The sequence below is a fragment of the Chionomys nivalis genome, chromosome 25 (genome assembly GCF_950005125.1).
Source record: "Chionomys nivalis chromosome 25, mChiNiv1.1, whole genome shotgun sequence".
Classification (NCBI taxonomy): Eukaryota; Metazoa; Chordata; class Mammalia; order Rodentia; family Cricetidae; genus Chionomys; species Chionomys nivalis.
In genome coordinates this window covers 4,010,898-4,033,783 of record NC_080110.1, presented here as the reverse complement: position 1 = coordinate 4,033,783, position 22,886 = coordinate 4,010,898, and the positions used below count along the sequence as shown (strand labels likewise).

Below are 22,886 nucleotides of genomic sequence, written 5' to 3'. Positions count from 1 at the left end.
CCAGTGGCTCCAGAGTGCTCCCAAAGGAAAGGGCCCACAGGCGAGAGCCTACTTCCTGACTGGTGGGTCAGTGCAAGCCCATTAGACCACAGTAGTTTGAGGCAGACAGATCACAATCTAGTTCTCATGCTGCATCAGACACTCACCAGCCCCAGGGCTGAGGGGACAAGGCACCCAGGATTGTGGCCAGCCTGTCTCAGGAAGAGCAATAAATCCTCCAGTTCAGAGACCCGAGACAGAATGGTGTTCTCACCCTCACTCCAGGCTCCCCTGCGCCTCCTCTGAGGCACAGCCTCCGGATTTGTAAGGAGGCAGGAGCTGTATGAGTTCCAGGAGCAAAGGAAGAGAGCATGGCTGCCGGGTTTTGCAGGCCAAGTCCTGCAGGGTCTTATTCTGCTTGAAGGCATGTCTACGTTCATTTCTAGGGAAAGAAAAACCCTGAGGAAGATCTTTGGCAAAGATGAAGGAGTCAAAGCCTGGCCGAGGGGACAAGCTGGTCCCCTTTGCATCCTGGGCAGAGCAGAATCAGTCAAGATGGGACGGGCAAAGCATCTGGCCTCTGCTAATTAAGATCAACTTCATAGAATCAGATAAATAAGTGCGTGAAGAACAGACATTTCAATGAAACGTTGAAATTGTGAGTAAACAGCATCACCTGTAAGGCCCTTTACTCCAGCCGTCCCCTAAACAGGAGCTACCCTCACGCTGACCCTTCTAAAGGGCCACATGTCTGTCTCTTTTTTAAGAGATTAGTTTTATTTTTAACTGGGGGAGGCATGTGCAAGAGAGTGCTGGAGCCAGAAGAGGCCAGAGGCATTGGGTCCCCTTCAAAATGGAGTTACAGGAAGTTGTGAGCCACCCGACCTGGGTGCTGGGCATCCAACTCCTATCCTCGGTAAGGAGCAATCGATGTTTTAAACTGTGAGCCATCTCTCCAGTTCCAAAAACGCCATGGCTCTTAAGGGTAAATAGCGACAGGTTGCCCACTGTATCTCCCAGACACCCAATTCTACCTTCCTAAAGCTCATAGAAGTAGGAGATCAGGTGACCTGTCATTCACATTCATTTGAGTTCTGGTCCACCTGCTGATATTAGGTCACACATAATACATGTAAAGTCTTCTCTTATCCCAGGTCTTGCCTGGTCCCACTTTCAAAGGCTGAGTTCAGTGTACCCAAAATGATACTCCTTAGGAATTCCATATCATCCCCATCATTGCCATACAGCATGGCATACAGCAACGACGTGGCACCAAGTCAGGTACCATGTCTGCTGGTCCTCCTGCTGCTAACCCTGAAGAGCATGGATGGAGGGGAGTCAGAGGGTGAATGAGAACGAGAAAGAAAGGGGTGGGAAAAGCCAAGTTCGAGAAGGGACAGTGATTAAAGGAAGAGAATGCCGTGGGTGGGGTTTACAATGAAAGGGTCACGTGATGTATACATGCTAGGCAAGAAGAGAAAAGGGTATCCGATGAAGCAAAAATCTCAAAGGTGATGGAAATATCCCCCCAAAGATATATCACTTGGATAATGAGCGTTGTCAACATTGGTAGGAAAGGAAGGAGGAAAACGTGGAAAAGACCGAGGGAATGAGAATGGAAGGAGAAAAGGAGAACGAGAGGGAAGGAGAAACGCTGGCTTCCTGGCTCTCTTGCCCCTGTTCTTCCCAACAAACCACAGCTGCGTGGCTGCCGATCACAGGAAGGCTTGGAAATGGGAACCTGCTTGCAGGACCCTCACAAAGCCGCACACGTAACTAATGGGTAAAGTCGACCCCAACGTGGTTCCCTCTGCATTGCTACCCTGGTCAGGGTCGGTTTCCATACACTGGTGTAATGAATGACCTGATACTAGTTGGGGTGATGGATTACAGACATATATCCCTATTGAGGCCCAAACACGCCAGAGACCAAGAGCCTGTTCATCTCAAGCAAGTTCAACTCAGACCTTCAGATGCCTCAAGATATCTCACGTGACCTTGTCCACGAACCTCAGAGAGCAACAGAGCAGATCTTCATTATATTTCCCAGATGAAGAAGAGGCTGGAGGAACTGAGCCCTGAAAGGCGAGGTGACAAACAACCATGTAGAAAGCAGAGAACCAAATATCAGCTCTTGACTTTAAACATATCACCCTTTCCAGGTCACTATGAGGGTCCCTTGCCCCACTGTGAATGACAAGTTGGCATTTAGTTACAACTGCATCTCCTTATTCTCTCCTGCAACTTAAGGACCATACATGGCACATGGAAGAAGGGTGGTGTTCATCTGTTCCTTCTAATGTTCATAATCATCTGTCTGAACCAAACAGCACATGGTCATGCCCTATAGTCAGCAAAGGGTGCGAATGAGGGGACCCAAGAAACCTTAAGAATTGTGCGTCTCCTGTTAAGATATTCAGGTATAAGTTCACTGACCACATGAGCCCTGCATGTCGGCACCTCTCCTAAAATTGTATCATGTGACCACACAGTCACATTAGCACCGAACATCTTCACTTTTCAAATGAGACATGGGAACCTTCAAAACAAGCTGGCCCAACAGCTACAGACGAGAGATCAAACAGGAAGAGGAAGGGCACAAAACCATTCTCCTCCCAGCTTTTCCCTCTCTTGTCTTCTAATACTGAAATCATGAAGAATGTTCTCTGGCTACCCTACCTTGCAAAGACTAAATGAGACAAGCAAAATAAGCAAGAATTTTAAGAGATAGATTTAGAATACAAATGAAGAATTCTCTTTTATTTCATCATGCTATGGTCTTCCTTAGCTTAAACTCTGTCTGACCAGCTAACTCAGCATCATCGGCTCATTTGTTCAGATTTTTCTTTGTCAGTGAATTATTGACAGAATTTGGGGAACAAGCAGAGTATTAATAGCATTAAGCTGTTCTGCATAGAGTCCCCACATTTCCCCTCTCCTCTTGAACAAGCTTATCCCCCCCAGATGGGGCCAGTTTGTCTCAACAGGAGCAGTCTGAAGAAACAGGAGATGTCTCCCTGACTTCTAGGACACACAGCAACATCAGTACATCCAGTGAGCATTTAAATGAAGACGAAATAGTGATGTAACTGTGTATTTCCCCCAGTCTGAAGAATTGATTCCCTGCAGATGTAGGAGCCTGAGCACGTAGAGCTATGATTGTGAAAACCATGCACAGGACGAAGGAAAATACGTGGAAGGAAATTTCCAATTGAAAGGGAACAAGGCAAGAATTGATATGGAACAGACAGAGAAAGGGACAGGAAAAGCAGAGATGCAGGTGGTGAGACTAAAGAACCTCCAACCATCTGGACCACTCGGCCTTAAGCAGCTTTCTTCTAAAGAGTCTTATCACTTTGGGAACCAGTACTCCTTTGAACACCCTTCTTCTCTTACAAACAAGTAGGCGTGCACACATGTGCACCATTTGCCAGGTCCTGGGAGGGGAAGGTCAGAGCCTTTTAAGGGGTCTTCTCACTGACCACAGAAAACCGAAATGAATCTAAAACATCTGTCTTACTTAGCATGGCCTTCAGAGCAGCATTATTGATAAAGAAAAGAGAAATCTACAGGGGACTGGGCTACATGGGGAAAACTTATGTAATAATGACTTTATCAATAATCTTAGCTCTAGGCTAGGCAGATAAATAAGAGACAGTGCGTGGTAGAGAGATGACAGATAGATAGACAATAGATAGATGATAGATAGATAAACATATATATGTACTTGTGTATATATGCAGACAGATGATAAAACAGGTGAATGAATAGAAGATAGATAAACAGACAGACAGACAGACAGACATAGATGCATAGATAGATATCAGCTAGTCTTTCTGTTTTGCACAGAATAATTGTTGTAATAGAAACCTGAGTTCGCTGTCTCGACACAATATCCTGTTAAACAGCCCCAAGTTGGAGAAAGTCTTTTAAGAAACATGTACAAAGGGGCAAGTCTCTCAAAGGGCAATGCTCTAACCTCTGACTACCCAAGACACTGTGTCCATGTCTGTCTGCTTCCCCTGGCTGCAATCTGTCTCCATGTAGGCATTTTCTACCCCCTCACTAAACGCAATGTCATGCAGAACACTCAAAGGAAGAGGGAAACGGATTAGTAGGTGGATCGATGGCCAATATTAATGCTCTTTCATGTTGAGTTGAAGAAGGATTTGAGGTCATCAGGAGAGACGGCAGCAGGAGAATAGATTAAGCATTCAAAAGACTCTCTGGATTAAAATCCTATTAAGCCCCCATCAGCTTCTCCAGGAGGCATTTGAGGAGGTTGGGGCTTCTTTAACCTGTCACCATAATTAACCTTCCCTCAAGCTGTTTCGGGTGGGGAACGTTAGCAATTAAGAAACCGAGGAACTTTGATTCTCTGTCGCCCACGCTGCTGTCTGAATGGTTTAGCGACTAGAGGGGAAAGTGGTTTAGCTTAATTGCTTTGAGGGGTTCAGGTCCCTCACTTGAACCTGCTGTCAGCCTTGCCCCTGAGATCTGAGCCCCTCATTAAAAAGGGCATTTTGTCTGGAGAAAGAATCAAAGGTCCGGATCTCCTCCTGCATCTCCTTTCTCTCATCTTTCCTCCGGTGGCACTGATCGGAGGGAACAGCTATGCAGAGCAATGCTCCTCTCAAAAGCCAGCTTCCGAACTCAGACTCCTCCCTACAGATCTGCCCGTAGCCCTGACAGCCACTCTCTCCCTGCTGGGGTCACCTCCACATCTGCCATGCATCTCCAGCAGCTGCTGAATCATAGGTGGGAACGGCTATTCGGAGAAGTGAAAGTCACACGTTTCAAATAGTGAGTACAGGCTGTTTCTTCTTTGCTCCCGTAAGATTGCCACACACAAACACACACCCACACACACTTCAAACACCAGCACCCCGCCATCCTGAGCAATGAGGTGAGCAGCCTCCTGAGGAATTAGTTTTGTGCTCCTTCTAGTGTCTAAGGCTCAGCGGTAGTTGCAGGATATGCCTCTGGAGGAAAACCTTAACTGTTAACCTTTCTACTTCCTCACTGGTGGGTCCCAAGAGTCACGTGATAAAGGCATCTGTCTCCTTACAGCCACAGCCCCTCTTCTATGTCTACCTGGGTGTCTTGTCCCCTCAGCCAGACTGAGCTACTCAGGAACAAGCAGTTGACTTATTTTTCTCCAGCACCTGCCGCAGTGTCTGACATAGATGAGTTGGTCATTAATATTCTCTTGCCTATGACCACGCAGAATGTGCTCTCTGCCTTAAGGCAAGTCACGACCACCATTCTCATGATACAAAGCTTAGGAGTCTGTGGGGCTGCATGACCTCTGAGGTCATATTCCAGCTCTTGGAATCTATGAGGAGAGGATTTGTACAGGCTGGACTGCTGCGGCTCCTGTGGCTTTTCCACTTTTTTATAGCAATGATAATAATGACAAGAATATAGGGCATTTATGAATCCCCTAAACAACCTCTGCTCTATTTCCGGTGCCTGGGGATATAATTTCATTAGCCGCCGAATGTCAGGGATTCTTATTTCTTCCATTGGATGCAGTTGGAGGTTGTCAGCATTAGTAATTTGCTCAAAGTCACACCAAGTGTGCTATGTATTTGTCCAAGAATCTGGGCTCTTAACTGTCTCTCTCTTCCCCTCCAAGAAGCTCCTTTTGGAGCTTCTAGCTCAGGCTGCAGCCTTCCAGCTGGCCCACATACATCTTCCTAGTTCTCCAAGTGGCGAGCGCCTGCCTGCCTGTCAATTTCTTTGATTTCTGACTCCAGAGTCCAGCTGCCCCAGCCTCCACCTGCTTCAAGCAGAAGCAGAGCTTGCCCCAGGACCCAGCAGGCCCTTTGTCCTGAGGGTCTGAAGTTCCTGTTGGGAGCAGGTGGCCTGAAAGGCGGGAGAGGACAGGCGTCAGGCTGGGAGGCAAAAGGAAGGAGGTGAAGACATCTGAAGAGGAAGAATTACAAGGGTCCCTCCCAAGACCTGAGCCCATCTGACCACTCTGGGCAAGGGCAAGTCAGAGATGGAGCTTCCTGTCAGAGTTATACCTCTGAGAGGAGAGCGTGGGGAAGACACCCTTGGAAGAGTCTTGGGGAGCTGCCTTTCAGGACCTGAAAACCTGATGCAAGTTTGGCATGCATTGGTAAACATTGGGAGAAAGCTCTTTGGTTGGGGCAGATGATAGTAGCCAAGGAATTTGAAAATATACATAAGAAGTTGCATGCACAAAGCACTGGATTTGATCCCTGGTTCTGTATAACCTGGATATGGTGGAGCGCACCTGTAATCCAAACACTTGGCAAGTGAACGCTGGAGGATCAGAAGTTCAAGGGCAAGCTCACTTAGTGAGTTTGGAACCACTCTGGGCTACACAGTATCTTGTCTTCCAATATAACATATTCAATGAGAACAAGAAACGGTTACATTGAAGAAGGGGGAAGAGACGAGACTAATGATTGTGTCAATGCTATGTGAGGTTTGGTCTAGTTCCCGGGCTTACTTCCTCTCCCTTATATACACCTTTAAGTTGTCATCAGTGCAATTTTATGAAAACAGTGCTGTGTTGTTGAGGTCCCAGCAGTCTTTAGACTCTCACCTGTGTTCTTCTCCTTGTCTCGGGTCAGCTCGTGGACAGTGGCGCCGATGTCCTGCCGCAGGCTCTTGATGATGCTGCCCAGAGAGGGCACGCTGCGTTTATCCAGGTACGTGAAGAACTCGTACTCGTCTTTGTGTACCCGGGAGGGTCGGGATTCGATGTGAGTCAGGTTGATGTCATTCTCCTGCAGAGACAAAGACAGGTGGGAGGGGCCGGCCTTCGTTACCGCTACAGAACAAGACGCAGAGCCAGAGTTTAACGCAAAACAGCAAACCAGAGTTGAAGAGCAGTTTGTTTGTTTTTTGTTTTGGTTTTTTTTTTTTTTTTTGCATGAATATAAGGAAGCCCTTATAGTTCTGGAAGCTTTCAACCTTCTGCAAAGCCAAGCACCAACCGACAAGAGGTAGGAACAGGAAGTCACACACCTCCGAACTAAACTACATGGGTGTAGCGAGCTGCGTGAAGCCACACCTGATGGCAATGTAGAGAGCTGCGTGGAGTCGCACCTGATGGTGCTGGCTCCCGCCCTCCGCGATCCCGAAAGCGAGTGCTCTCTGTGATAATCAACTCCTATGGCTAAAGCCTGACTTATGTTATTATCATGCAATGATTGTCAGCTGCTTGCATATGCGTGGACCTATGAGCAGTGCCCACCTGGCAATCTGAGGTTGGCGGCCCAGGCCTACTTAAGGGCTGGGCGAGGTTTGCCCAGGGGGAGAGAGAGAGAGAGATTTTACAATTGTCAAAAGGTCCTGAATAAAACTGCAGTGAGAAGAGCTCCGGTGGTCGCGTCCTCCTTGCTGGACGAGGGGGGCCGCGACACATGGGGACCTAATAAAGAGCCTAGAATTGCCTACAAAGGATTTGGGTTGTGATCAAAGGCCTAAGATAGTAGCAGTAGTGATATTTACATGGGAAAGTCTCCCTTTTGCCCAATGAAATTCCACAGAATCTTGATAGATAATATTGACCCAACATTGTTTTGCTTAAGTATGGTCCCTAGGACTTAGGCACTGTGTCTGTAAGCTCTAACTTAGAGCAGATATAGAGAAGCTCTAGACAACTGACTTTCATGCTTCTGCATCCCTCCGCCCCATCTTCACACAGGTGGTTTAGTGATCCCTGCTCCATGAGCGTTTGGGGGGTCTTTGACAAGTGAACACACACACACGTACTCTGATGGGTGCAACCCAATGCTCAGACCTACTATTAATATCATCATATGTTCATTTAAGTCATTTGGTAATTATACATAGACATATAATTAATATTACACATGAAAGTATACTTAATGCTTTTAATATATATAACACTCACTAGGTGCTAATCACTCTCTAGATGAACCAAACAGACCTAAATGCTTTTCTTTTTAAATCTTAAATTCAAGTGCAGGGAATGAAAGCAACAGCTATAAAAGACAACTAACCTATGTGTTCTTTTCTAATGGCAGGGGATAAAATATGTAAGGCAGAGCAGATGAAGCAGATCAACTGTCCTGGGGCTAGGGTTAGGGTACATTGTAGAATTTAAGAGGATCTGTGGATGAGGCCTTCTTAAGAAAACAAACCAGATGCACATCCCAAAGGAGTTGATATATATGAAGACCTCATGGGGGGAGTAATTGGCCTAGAAGAAGTGAAAAATGAAGTCTAATAAGTCAGAATAACCACAAAGAGAAGGACAGCTATGCAAATTATCTTAGAGAATGTACCCTTGATTCTGAAAGAAATGAGGGCCTTCATGAGGTTTTAAGTATTATCTTAGCATGATCAACCTGACATCCATCTTGAAACTGAACCTCATAGACCCGACAGAACCACCAAGTCCTGCCCAGAAGTCACTGGTGACATCCCAGTGGGATGTGATGGTGGCCGCAGTCAGAGTGAGGATGAAAGGGATAGGAGACGTCACAGGCTGTGTGCTTCAAGAAATAGCCTTGACAATCGAAATTATAAGGATCATGAGAGGAGTTCATGGATAGAAAAATTGAAGAAGAATCATCACTAGATCCCATCCCATCCTCAGATTTGCTAGTGTGACTGAATGAGAAGTCAGAATTCCTAAGAAAGAACACACACACACACTCCTCCCCCAGAGTTTTTCCTTTGAATAAAATATTATAGCATAGCTAGAGAGATGAACTAGATACTTCTTATTTGACATTAGTCACCTATACCATATCTGCCCCCATCACACCATGTCTTATTTACTTATTTGAATGGTGTGTGTGTGTGTGTAGTGTGAGCACACTTGAGCACAGTTGCCATACAATGTCTAATAATGAGTTCCAAGACAGCTAATGCTGTATAGTGATATACCATCTCAATAAAAAAGCAAGAGGAGGAGAAGGGGGAGGAGGAGCGGGGAAGAGGGAGCAGATGAAAAAGAGGAGAAAGGGGCAAGGAAGAAGGAAGGGAGAGGAAGAGGTTGAGAGGGGAGAGAAGGAGACTCAGAGGAGGAGGAGGGGAAAAGGGAGAAGAAAAAGAGGAGGAAGAGGAGGAAATAGAGAAGGGGAGAAGGGGGAGGAGGGAAAGGGGAAGGCAGTAGCAGCATCCTGCTTTGGGAATAACTGGTTCACAAAGCGAGGGGCATGAGGTCTCCAAACAATGGATGTGTGGAAGGAGTGCATCTCTGGCTAGGGGTGGGGCAAAGGAAATGCCCGTAGCAAATATAGACCGTTTCCTTTCGATTGCTTCTAAAAGATCAATCGTATCCATGAAGGTGGAGTATAAATTCAGAACCAGTGCCAGCTGTACCTGTCCAGTTGTGACTAGCTTGCAGAACTGAAGCTTTTCACTTCTGCTGGTTAAACAGTCTACTTGAGACTACCAGAGAACGTCTGAGATGACCTTATATCTCAAAGCTTTGCCGATCTGTTTCTTTGTCTACTCCCTTCCCTAGGAAGTCATGGGCACACGAAGAAAAAGTTCTTTTGCAGCGTCCCCCAAGGAGACCACTTCTGACTGTATGATTCACCCCTAAACATCTTGTAAAAACGGCTGTTTTCCTAAGAAACATGATATGTGGGCTGGTAGGGGCTAAAAGCAGAGTGTTATGAAAAATGTTTAAATAAATGCATAAGGAATTGAGATTTAAAGCAATCTCCTGAGGACAGCGGGTGTCTGTAGGTCAGTAAAGGAAGGTTTGAGTGTGTTCCTAATGGTTTGAACACAAATTACCAGACATCTACTTAATCTCTAGTCATCGCTCCACAAACATATGCAAACACAGTAATCGATGTCTGTTGAGAGGCAGTCTGATGTAGCTACCAGCTGAAGTCCATAAGGCCAGTGATGGCCAAAGTGGCTCCTGAATGGGGTGGTGACTTTGAGCTAACTGCCATGGAATGAGGAACAACACCCTGACTAGTCAAGGGGAGTCTATGACACACCCTATAGACCTGTCTTTCTCCAAGGAGCGAGTATGCTTTCGTGTTTCTGACTAGGAGTTGAGCTAAGAAAGCTTCCAGATGGCATTGCGGATTAAATTGCGGGGCTATTTAATCAGAAAGCTATAGGAGATGTGTGATTATCCCTTTATGAAATGCTTTTCCCTCTCAGGTCAAGATTAAGACCTTTTACACTCTGTTTCTATTAAGGAAGATAAGTGTATCTACAGCGCAACTTTTGCTCTGATGTTGTCCTTTGAGGGGGTCTATTTTAGCAGATGCAATACATGAAACTAAAGCCTCCCAGTGCCCTCCATATTAGAGACGTCACCTGTAAACAATTTGGAATACTCTCCCTGTATTTCTAACATTGCCACCTTGTCTCTGGCACTAAGAAGATTTCTAGGAGTCTCCTTCCATGGACAGCCTCAGATAGGTGAATAGGTGAATATTCCCATCCCAAGCCTTCTCTCTTTGCACCAAATAAACCTCATTTTTGTACTAGTTTTCCTATAACCAAGAACTTAGAACCCTTTAGGCTCTGTGACTCCATTGATAGAGTACACAGAAATAATTACAACAAACGTTTACTGAGTTCTTCATCTACATTAGTTACTCTTCTAATTAGTTTTCACAGAACAGGGTTTGATTTTTGTGGGAACCCTATAATAGGTTTGTTATTACTATCACCGTGAAACCGAGGAAAAGAAGCCAAGAGGTTAAACAGCTTGCTTACAGCCATCTCTCTTTCACGCAGAGCAGCTGGGTTTTGGTTCTAAACAGGAAACTCTTAACTTTAATCTGGTTCTTTACCGCGGTGCCACACATTCAGACTGCTGTTCGGCAGTTTCTCCAAATTGAAACCTTCCATCTAGGAGGAAGGAGGAGGCTCCTGAGTCTGAGAAAGGGAAAACTCAGAAGGTTCTCCTAGGAGCTCCTCGGGTTTACAGCAGCCGTCAACAGTTGCCCTGGGAGGAGCTCCGAACAGCTGAGCTGCAACAAAAGTAGGGTGTCCCAGACCTGTGGACTGTCTTGCAAATTGTGCAGAGAGCTCTGGGGTTGCAGCTCGCGGGCGTGGTCACCCATATGGGGTTGCATGAGAGGACTCTGGTGAAGCAATTGCTTTTTTTTTTTTTTTTGAGCATCTGCTCAAGAGTTTTGCATAACACTTCGCCACTTTGCCCAGACTCCGTATAGTGACCCCATTAAAAATTCATTGGTCCGTGAGCTTGGACTTTGTTGCAGTCATAACTTGTGGAGTGAGCAGTGGGCTGCGTTCCACCCGCCTCCCAGCCGCCTGGCTAGCTTATGCCCCGAACTAATTACACGGAAACTGTATTCTTTTAAACACTGCTTGGCCCATTAGCTCTAGCCTCTGACTGGCTAATTCTCACATTTTGATCTAACCCATTTCTAATATTCTGCGTAGCACCAAGAGCTGGCTTACCAGGGAAGATCTTAACCTGCGTCCGTCTGGAGTGGGGGAATCATGGCGACTGCCTACTCGGCTTCTTTCTCCCAGCGTTCTGTTCTGTTTACTCCGCCTACCTAATTTTCTGTCCTATTAAAGGGCCAAGGCAGTTTCTTTATTTAACCAATGAAATAAACACAAAACAGAAGACTCCCACATCAATAACTTTGGTCTCTTGTGGGCCAAGTAGAGGCATGTTGTGTATGTGTGCTCTATCTCCCCAGGAAAAGGTTTGCACCCAATACATTAAAGGTGAAAACCTAAGACAGCATAAGTTTAATAAAATACTAAAAGCTAGAAGATACTATGGGGTCCCTAAAGAAGGTGCCAAGGTCAAATGTGTTTAAGAAATACACAAAGTGTGACAATGGTCTTCCCACTGCAAGCTGACCAGTCCTTAACATGCATGTGTGCCCTGTGGCTCTCCAAAACCCAGGTCTAAGATGAATTGCCAGAGTTCTTTTCTAACAACATAGAATTTGCTAGAATGATTTTTAAAGAAAATACTGCCTTAAAGTACTTCAGTTTTTTTCCATTTGCTCTGTCATTTGCCGCTTTTGATTTCACTTTTTATGTCCAAAACCTTTGTCAGAACACAAAGGTGTAATAACAGATACAGACATGCAAAAGCACCATGACCTCAGCACCCTCCCCTTCGTCTGTCAAGCTCATTCCGTTTGTCAGAAGTGTGGGTGTCCCAGAGTGACCGTGGACATGGAAGCCTGAGACCCGGGGTTCAAATTCACCTCCACTCCTCCTCCCTGTGTGATCTCCTTGCAGAGCCTCCGTTTCCTCATCCGTACAATAAAAGGATGGCTTCCACCCAAGTGGAGAACCTGTGTGTCTGACATCTATGTGTGGTGCCATGGGAACAAGAATTTGTTTTCTCCCTTCACTCACGACTTCGAGTGACTACCATTTGACTGTGAACTTTACCAAAGTGTTAATCGGCTTTAAAAGGTGGACTGGGATGGAAAGTTCCTATGGCAATTTTTGAAGGTGCTGGGAGGAAAGAAATCAATGCACACTAATAACAACCTCCAACCAACCAACCAGCACGTCCAGCTCTGTATCCTCCTCAGCAGGATGGGTAAAATAAGGCCCTCGAGGAATTGAGAGTTGGGCAATGCATGAATCCAGTCAGAGTACACACACACACACATACACACACACACACTGCTCTCCAACCAGCTCAGCTAATTTATTACTTGTGGTTTGTTTATTAGAGTGTAAACAGCCTCTTCATTTATTATTATTTAATCCATTAATGCTGACTTGGTCCCAAGGGGCAACTGTTCAAGAAAAACATGTGACTCCCTATTAGGTTCCCTAATAGGCTAGTGCAAAGGCTAAGTAGGCGCACTGGAGTATTCTGCAGAAACCTTCTGAGACAGCATTCTGTTCTCTCCACTCCCTCTGCTTGCGCTTGGGCATTCGTCTCCCCTCAACTACCACCACCACTTTAGAAAGTCGGGTTCTCTGTTTTAAATACACTTCGGTTTCTAGAGTAATTTTAGATGTTCAACATGGATTCACGGGCTGAAGCTGGCACAGTCTTAGAGCTCTTGCTTGGCAAGCGCGGCGCTCTGGGTTTCACGCCTAGCACCAGAGTATTGTTACTGAGATTTCATGAATTTGTATCTAGTGTCATGTGGTCACGATGACGGCTGATCTTCATTGTCAGGTTGATTGATCTGTAATCACCTAGGAGGCAAACATCTGGATGTGTTTGTGAAGGTATGTCAGCAAATCATAGGTTCTGGGGGAGACCCTACCACTATTCAGCTAAATTGACACAATAGTAAACCAACTCCCAATGACTTATTATTATATCCACAGGTGATGGCATTTCTAAACGCTCATCAGAGAAGTTTCTATTTTTAGTGGGCGGTGATTAACAGAGACCCCCAGTTAGTCAGGGTACAGAGAATAAGAGACTACAGTTCTCAGCCCTAAATGAGGCATGTGTATTAAACCCCTTCTCCGTCTTCCAAGGCTCTGGAATCACCGCAGAAGGAGTGGGAAGATTGCCAGAGCTGAGGACAATGGACGACTAAAGCAGAGGAGTGCTCTCCAGACACGGCCATGTGTAAAGCAGAGCAGTGCTCTCCAGACACGGCCATGTGTAAAGCAGAGCAGTGCTCTCCAGACACGGCCATGTGCCTGTGCATGTGACCTCACAACAGTGGAAACAGCACAAGCTCAAGCCAGGCAAAATCACAGCATAGAAAGCAGAGGTTGACCAGAAGTCTCAGCCTTAGCTCAGGAGCTGTTGGCACATGATTGCTGGGGAAAGAGGGAGAGTCGGTTTCTTTTTAAGGGTGTGGACCTGGCAGGTCAACAAAGTTGGGTAGCAAGGGTAGGAAAAGGGAAAAGATCTGGGAGAAATTAGAAGAAGGGTGAATATGAGCGAAATATTTTATACCAAATTCTCAAAGAACTAATGGAAATGAAATTTTAAAAAAATGTTTTCTTAAAAAAATACCAAGGCTAATGATTATGCCATTGCCCAGGACACCCAGGAACCAAGCACTTACTTCAAACAAACGCAGGACCTTCGCTAGGGCGCCGACTTCTTCTTTGAGTGAGAAAAGCAGAGACACAGCCCCATTTTGGTTGGAGTTGTCTTCAATATAACTGGTCTCCTGCAGAATTAGATCACCTGGTTAAAATGTCTTCCACAGCTTAGTAATTATTCCCTAGAAACTGTCAAGAGGAGGCCAGCATAAACAATTCCTCCTCCTCCTCAAGCTTCCAAACAAAATGAACTAATGTATTCTATACAGCAGGCAGAGAGGTCAGAAAGAAGTAAGTTGAGAACAACCAAATAATGCATATCACTCTTGGGTTGACTTTTGAAGTTCAAAGCTCAAATTGCTCATCGATGCCCCTAGTCACTGGCAAAAATCAATATATTTTAATGATCACCCACCTAGTACCAGATCATATCCCACATCCTGGAGAGGCAGAAATCTGAATTAAGGTAAACACACCCATCCTTTCAGTGTCAAAGTTCTGACTAGCAGACACATAGTAAAGATGCCAGAATTCTTGGAGGAAGAATCAAGTGCTGCCAAAAATTAAAAAATCACCTTAAGAAAACACTGGGAAACACAAGGTGAAAAGACATTAAAAATGGATATTCACAGACTGCGGGTCCAAAGGCTGAGTGTTATCCTCTCTCATCCATTCATCACCAGAACTGTTTGGAGCAGATCACTTTACCTCATTCCCTCACCTATGAAATAATAGTAAAAACAAGCTCTGGCCAAATACTATCCAAATGTTGAAAAAGAAAATGTAAGTTTAAATAGAATATTGGCTTTGTATTGATAAAACTATTATCGTCAGGCGATGGGTACCTTCAGTGAGGAAACAAAAGAAACTGGAATAAGTGTGGGCATTTCGGGGTTTGCTGAGCATTTTTCCTAAGTTTTGAGATAATTCACAACATTCCACGTGCACCCCCCAATATGCATCATGTCCCTAAAATGGAGAAGAAAAATGGGAAGAACGATTACTCTCTCGTATGCAAGTTAATTAAGTTAATGGTGTGGGTATTCCATCCTCTCAGGGACCGAAGGCGGTGGCGGGAAGATTCTTGTCAGGGACTCAGAATAATAAACAACAAAGGGCTTCCCTGTTTTAAGTTCACTTCTCTCTTGACCTCCAAGAAAAGTGGGGCACTGAAGATATATGACAACCCATGCCACCTAAAAGTTGAAGATACCTGTGGTAGAGACCCAGGCATCCACCTCTCCTGTGTGTGTCCAGTAACCAGACTCCATGGCCATCTTCCCCAGAGATGATACTCAAGAGTCAGGTCACTGTCTGTCCTTCCCTCTGCCATCCCATGACTCTAACTCTGAGTGCTCCCCAATGATCCTGTCCTAACAGGGCTCCTCCCATGTCCTTCATTATCAAAATCATGGTTAATACATTTTAACCGCGGGCAATTTCAAAACCACTGATAATGAATACATACCATCATGGTTCTTAAATCATAACATATTCCTGCAACTGCCTACAAATTCACATTTGTGACCTAACATGGCCCTCCACTGCCGTTATTAGTGCCAGTACCCTCTGTCTGCTCCTATATGAACATCTATTTATTTACAGGAACCAAATCATGTCCTTTTATGCTCAATACATGTTGTCATTGGCAGCAGCTACCACTCTTTGCATGGTCCCTGAGACAGGCCATTTGGTCCTCACAAGGGCAGTAATGGAGTGTTGATGCTTTGAAAATGAAGACACCAAGTTAAATAGATCAAGTGGCTTCTCCTAGGCAATCCAGATAATCCGTACAAAGTCTGTGCTTGAACCCAGGTTCAGGGGTCTCAAAACCACCATTACTCTGCTTTCCAGTGGCAGGCTCAACTGTCACAATGGCTCCTTCTTTTCAAAGCAGGAAGGACTTTACATGAAAAGAAGCACAGAGAAGTTTGTGAGATGGGGTGGGCCTTCATGGATCTGAATTCCAAGTTCGCCCAGCCAATCCTGGGCCCATGAGCAAATCTCTTTCATAGTAATTTTGTTGGTTTGGAAACTATGCCTTTTTAAAATTCTATCAGACATGTTGATTGGCTTATAAGCAAAAGCACCTTCAAAACTGTCTAGGAAGAAACCATGCACGGAAAAGACCCGGGAATCAAGGAGTGAGACACTTCCGTTATCGAGCAATGCACTCTGCATAAACACAGACTGTTCTCGTTAGCTGTGCAGTGAACGCAAACGCCCTCTGTTACCACTGGAAAGAATTCTGTTTCACATTCACAAGCAACGTGCTCTGTCAAGGATGTCTTAGGGCCAGTGCTGGTGATCTGGGGCTGACATATTTGCACATTTGCATGTGTGGTTACAACCCCTTGCACACATCCGCACCGAAGAACTTTTGAAAACAAGATGAGAAGGTCCCGAGGAACATGTATCTGTGTGTCGGGTGTAGATAGACGATGTCTCCATATTTCAGCATTTTCCCACAGGAGGAAAGGTTGCCATGAAGCAGCGTGCTCAGCCACGGGAAGCAGATTAGATAGAACACTGGCTGCCCTGTCCTTGCTGGTGGCTCTGCGCTCCTCACTGACCCCGCTACTCTGCTTAAATTCTCTTCACAGCTCTTATCTCTATATGAAACTGCATTATGCTTTCATCCTGTTGATTCCTTTACCATTTGTCTCCTGAACTAAAGTGGTTTCACAGAGGGAAAACACTGCTGTACCTGGCACACAGTGGGTGCTTCTTGACCTGTTGGCGAATGAAGGCGCTAAACCACTCAGTCTCGCAGGCTGACTGCACATGCCATCTGGATGAAGTCTTGACACATTTTATGCCCTCAATGAACGGAGTCTCCTTCCTGCAATCTCCCTCTTAGTAGGATTATATCAACTATGTGCTTGTTTATCTGGGTAGGAAGCTTTAAGAAGATGCAAATGGTACTCAGTACTGGCAAGACGGTTCAGCCCATAAAGGTGCTTGCTGTCGAGCCTGACAACTTCCATAACAAGGACTCATATGCTGAGAGGAGGGAACTGCTTCTCCAAAATGTCATCCGACCTCTACACACGTCGTTGCATACACTGCATCTCCCCACACACAAGTAAATTAATGCAATAAAAAAGTTTTAAGAACACATAAATGTGCCGCATGGCGGAGCTAGAAGACACCGTAAGTTCCAGCATTTCATCTCAATTTTATAGACACCAAACAACCTCCTCACACCCACCAAATAGCTCCATTATGCATAGCTTTGTAGACGTGAGTCTCCAAAGAGGACAACCCTGGTGTCTTGGCTGTGTTTGTGGAGGATTTCCCACGAGCAAGTGACACCAGGCACGACATCTGCCTTGCCGTCTGTCCTTCCTGCACTTCAAGACCCAGGCTGCTGAACAAACAGCTTTGGCCGAATCCACACTGACAGTTTCAAATGCTCTAGAAACTGTAGTAAAATATACATAGGCATTGTTTAATTTTCATCTTGACCCTAGAATCTGAGGGGTTTTTATTCTTATTTTTCAAGGGAAGATGCACTGCCTCTTATGCTGAGGTTGAACCAGGACATGTTTGGATCCTCTTCTAGGGTCCCTGTTATTGGTGGAGACAAACTGTGGGTTCACAGTCACCTAAGGGTCTTATAAATACAGCTGTGAGACTCTCCCCCTAGTTCCCCACCCCCACATCACTGGCTTAAGCTCCCCAGATGGCCAAGCGGCTGTACCAGCAACACAGGAGCCTAGAACAGAGCAGAGCCAGGATCTATGGACCGGCCCGCCTGTCCTTCATACAACCGTCTTCAGCACTAAGTCTCTGACTCCAGGCATCCCTCAACTCTGAGTCCTGACAGAGGATGAGCTCACAAAGTGTCCCCCCTGGTCCAGGGCATGGGTGTCAGCTACAGAATTATTCTGACTTTGACATCCACTCTCTCCTAGGGTCCTGAGGCGAGACAGTTCCCAAGGATTGCACGCAGCAGCTACCTGTGAGTCCATTTCCTCCAAGGTCTGAATCTCAATGTTCAGACCATGAATCCTGGCCTGGGTCAAGTACATAAATCATGGTAAAGACTATTTTCTGCAAGAGCTCCTAGAGAGGACAGCCAGCCTGGAGGGGACAGGCTCCTTCCACCTCCAGCAGGATTCCGAAAGCATACTCAGACTCAGGGCTAACTCCTATTTATTTTTCTCTCGGCTTACTTTCTCCTTCATCATATCTGAGTGAGTCCCCAAATTCTCTTCATGCTACATCATCCCCTGAACGTTAAAGAAGGGGGGCTTCTTACTTTCTTCTCATTTCCATACCCAGAAGAAAGGGTTGTTTGGCTATCACTGGAGAAATGCAGCGGGACTGCTGCCCCAGATGACTGAGGACCCACCCTTTCCTTTCAGAAGATAAAGCAGATAACACAGGAAACCAGTCTCTGTTAGTTCGAGGCAATCCTGTTCTACAAGAGCTAGTTTCAGGACGGACAGGCTCCAAAGCTACAGAGAAACCCTGTCTCGAAAAACAAAACAAAACAGTAAGTTATCTAAAGACACACAGATGTGGGAGCTGCTCTGGCAGTCAGATCCCCAACCTCTCTGCATCCTTAAAGGATAGGTGTCCCTCCACTCCTTAAAGACAGTCTTGTCAGTTGACTTCCTGGGGCATTTTCATCATCTTTACATAAATTCCTATTGCTTAGTGACCTCAGGAAATACAAGTGTTCCCCAGGCTGTTTTCACATCTGCGAATCAAGTCTCTCCCAGCTCCGGAGGCTCACCAGGCTCACCTGTCCAAAGTCTGAGAACTTTCTGCTCAGGACTGGGCGATCCAGGATCACAGCCGACATGCTGGCTCCCAATAATTGGGGTCTCTAGCTCTCCGCAGCAGGGTCTGAAAGGTTTGCTCTCCGGACGCGAGGCTGATGGTTTTAACCTGGCTCTCAGAAGGACAGGGCAGGGGCGGCTTCAAAGGGTGTCCCCTACTGCAGTAAGGTCGCTCTGTCAGTGGGCGTTGCCCTGACGTAGCAGTGTGTGGACCCTTGTCCACAGCCCATGTGCAGCTCCAGGTCACCGGTCCTGGGCTACCCCCAGGGGAGGCGTATCGGAGGGTGTGGCAGCCACCACAGGACTCATTTGGCAGACTGCCCTGGACAAGAGTAGACCGCGGAGAGCCCAGACCACCTGTATCCTGGAGCTCAGACAGGTTTGGCATTGTTGAAATTTAGGGGTGCCTGGAGTAAGGATTCTCTGCACTGGAGGGAACCAGGGACAGTCTGCTGATAATGCTTAAGGATAATCCTTCCCTGCATAGAAATAGAGCCAGGCTCCTAATTTAAATGTTCTCCACCCTCAACTTCCTTTCATTAACCACCAAACCGGTCAATCTCCTTGGCATTCTTTCCTTCAGAAAACCACAGTGGATGACATTTGTAGCTAAAGAGTAAAGGCAGGAGTGCTGGGGCTGGAATCCAGCCAGTTCTAGCTGCTTACACGAGGGCTGGGGACTCTGCACAGAGGACAGATGGCCGCCTTAGGGATGCCTTGCTAAGAGAGTTCAAGTGCATCAATCATAAGAATTAGACGATGTTCTATCAGGAACTCACCAAGGCCAGCTGGCCTGGGTCTGAAAAAGCATGGGATAAAACCGGACTTGCTGAACATAACGGACAATGAGGACTACTGAGAACTCAAGAACAATGGCAATGGGTTTTTGATCCTACTGCACATACTGGCTTTGTGGGAGCCTAGGCAGTTTGGATGCTCACCTTACTAGACCTGGATGGAGGTGGGTGGTCCTTGGACTTCCCACAGGGCAGGGAACCCAGATTACTCTTAGGGATGATGAGGGAGGGGGACTTGATGGGGGAGGGGGAGGGAAATGGGAGGCAGTGGCGGGGAGAAGGCAGAAATCTTTATTAAATAAATTAAAAATAAAAAAATAAAAATAAATAAAAAAAGAAAAAGGTATACTGCAATAAAAACAATTTAAAAAGTCAAAAAAAAGAATTAGACGATGCATCAAACGTTCAATTAGTACAGTTCTTGCCACATAATCAAACACGGGATAAGTGGAAGATAATGTTTAAAGTCCATCTTAAAAGTGTGACAACAGACAGCTAAGGAGCATTTGTTCTGTGTTCCTGGTGGTGTAAGCGCTGGGACTACAGAGGGGGCATGTGACCTCCCTGCCAGCAGCGCACCCCTCTAGCGGTCAAGCAAAATAAAACTAGTTTAGGCAGGGCCAAGCCACAGGGTAGAGAAAAATACTTGATCTAGGTAGGAGTGAGCTGATGGGTACCGGGGCGTGGTCTTCAAGTGGACATGAAGATGTCATGAGCGGAGGTAAGATAATCATTGCTAGCAGGAAAAACAAAACGTAAACACACGGGAGGGTCAGTTTCGGAAAGATGTGAGAAGCCGGGGGCATCAAGGACTCAAAGCCTGCTTAATATTTACCCAAGCAAAGTTAATGGACTGAGAGAAAATGGGCCAATAATAGAAGGTGCTAGAAGTCCACCCCATCCCCTCCCACAATTCTTTGACCTAATAGCCAGGAATCTGCCAAGAAGGAAAAATAACATTTCAAGTTTGAGATTCAAAATTCAAAACACGTGGGTTAATTCCTCACCGGACAGACGGCTGCCCCCACAGACGGCTGCCCCCACAGATTACTGCCTCCACCTATACCTCGGTTTCTTTGTCTTTAAAATGTGGGTCTAAGGCTGTTTAGGATTCTTTGAATCTCCATCGTGCAACAGGCTTTCTCCTAAATTCTGAGAATATTGATATTGTAAGATAATTTCTGTCTAAAAGTACACTTCATTAATAAATATCAATTATTAATTTATTATTATTGAATAATAATGAATTATTAATCATTGATGGGTGCCTCATAAAATCCCCTCTAATAAGTTGCAAGGTCATGTTCTTGACTTTCACCTTCTCTGTCTGACTCCAAAAGCCCTCTAGAGCAATGGTTCTCAACCTGTGGGTCGCAACCCCTTCGGCAAATCTCCATCTCCAAAAAGATTTACATTCTGACTCATAGCAGTAGCAAAACTACAGTTCTAAAGTAGCAACAAAATAATTTGATGGCTGGGGCCACCACAAGATGAGGAACTGAACTGCGTTAAAGAGTCGCAGCGTTATGAAGCTTGAGAACCCCTGTTCCAGAGGTTGCAGATGTGAAACAGGGTGTTTCCCTCGGTTCGGGACTGTCTTAGAGATGTCACTTTGTCCCTCATCATCGCTGGGGTGCTACAGAGGGCAAGGCCATCAGAAGAACCTGCGATATAAAAGCCCAGCTGTGAATGAGGGCCACAGTTACCGCAGCCTTATCTGCATGCAGGCCTTCCTTTCTTCCTGGCATCCATCTTGCAGACAGTGCAGCTCCTCCGCACAGACAAAGCAATGGCTGCCCAGGAAATTTAAATCCACAGCTGGAATTCAAACGATGTTTTGTTCAAGCCCAAAGCCTTGGCTCTTATATCTTCTTTCTCTCCTTTTTTAAATAAACACGTGGTTTTTAGAAGAACACGGCGGCCATGGCCCTTCTCTTTTCTTTGCACATCAGTTAAAAATAGAATTTTAAATCCATTTCACATTTGTTTTAATTGCCCAAGTCTAGATTGAAAAACAAAACAGTATACTTTACTGTCTGCTCTCTCAGAGAAAAGAATACTAACAGTTTCTTAATTAAAAAAAAGAAAGAAAGAAAAGACAGAAAAAGCTCTGTGAGCAAGGATGTGGCTTAGAGTAGTTGCCTAGCGCGCTGGAAGTCCTAGGTTTGATTCCCCAGCACTTCAGAAAATTGGGTGTGATGGTACACACCTGTAATCTCGGCACTAGAAAAGTATAGACAGGAAAACCAGAAATTCAAGGATATCCTTGGCTACAGAAGCAAGTTCAAGCTTAGCCTGAGCTAATGAAAACAAAAACATAAACCAAAAGAATTTGCATGGGCAAAGCTTCTTTGCATTTATCTAGGGACCAACACAAACCTGACATCACAGGAGACTGCGAGTGAAGGAAGCTTGTGGGTGATGGGGTGTAACTATCAAGACTGTGCAGAAGAAAGCACAGATCTAGGCGTTTTCACACAGAGCGTCTGCAGAACCCTGGAGCACTTTAACAGGGGGTGCGGGAGTGCCCTCATAGGAGATGGGCACCCGGCTCTGTCCTTGGCAGTCTTTGAGCTGACTCCACAGGTTTAAAGGTTAAAGATTTCCCAACCATTGCTAGTTTATCAATTTCTTTCTGTTTAGCTTCATGAGCACAAGGCTGGGTTAATCATAAGTCCTGGCACTTCATCAAAACCTACGAGGCTCGAGAAAGCAAGATGAAAGAACATCCCGGGTTCCTTCTATGTTAGGTGTGTACCTGTGTGCACAGGAGTGGGTTTGCCCTGGTATGTGCTGTCACTCGAGAGATTAGGACACATAGAAGTACTATAGGGCTTGGAATCTACTCTGAAGACTTAGTCGTGCCCTGGGATGCGAACTTAGTTCTCTGATGATCTGTTCTGATACCAAATATCACCTGTGCATAACCACCCTTGCTGCTGTTTGATGCAAGCTTCTGGTACTGTGACCTTCGTTGACTTTGAAAAATCCTTCAGACTAGAGTGAAGTCCCTTTGCTTTCTTCATAGAGTGTTGCATGACACAGCCGACTTTTAGAATCTACATACTTTTAGAAAAGTATGTGATCTGTACCATCTGGTCTGCTAATGTGGATAAACAGTGATAAGAAAATATGTAAGATTATAGCCACAGAGTTTCCAGATGTTAAATGGTTTGCATTCTAGGGTAACCTGTGTGGATGGCTTATTAATTTTAATGCACTACTGCAAATGGTTAGTTCATTTATTTCAATTTTTACATTTATTTATGTATTTATTTGTGTCATGTGTGTTCATGTGTGTACACGTGTAGAGAACAGTGGACAGCTCGCAGTCTCTCATTTCTCATTCCCCCACGTGGGGCACAGA

At 45.5% G+C, this 22,886-nt stretch overlaps 1 protein-coding gene across 1 annotated transcript in view; it reads right to left on the bottom strand.

Annotated features, from left to right (window-relative positions):
• The window catches only part of Pah (phenylalanine hydroxylase), a 48,594-nt gene extending 29,757 nt beyond the window's left edge, over positions 1–18,837 (bottom strand). The window contains exons 1-3 of the mRNA XM_057758106.1: positions 18,686–18,837; positions 13,953–14,060; positions 6,557–6,740 (exon numbers count right to left, since the gene is read on the bottom strand). Of these exons, the coding sequence (XP_057614089.1) occupies positions 6,557–6,740; positions 13,953–14,060; positions 18,686–18,745 (352 nt within the window). The 5' untranslated portion in view covers positions 18,746–18,837. The remainder of the gene's footprint in view (positions 1–6,556; positions 6,741–13,952; positions 14,061–18,685) is intronic.
• Positions 18,838–22,886: the final 4,049 nt, after the last annotated feature.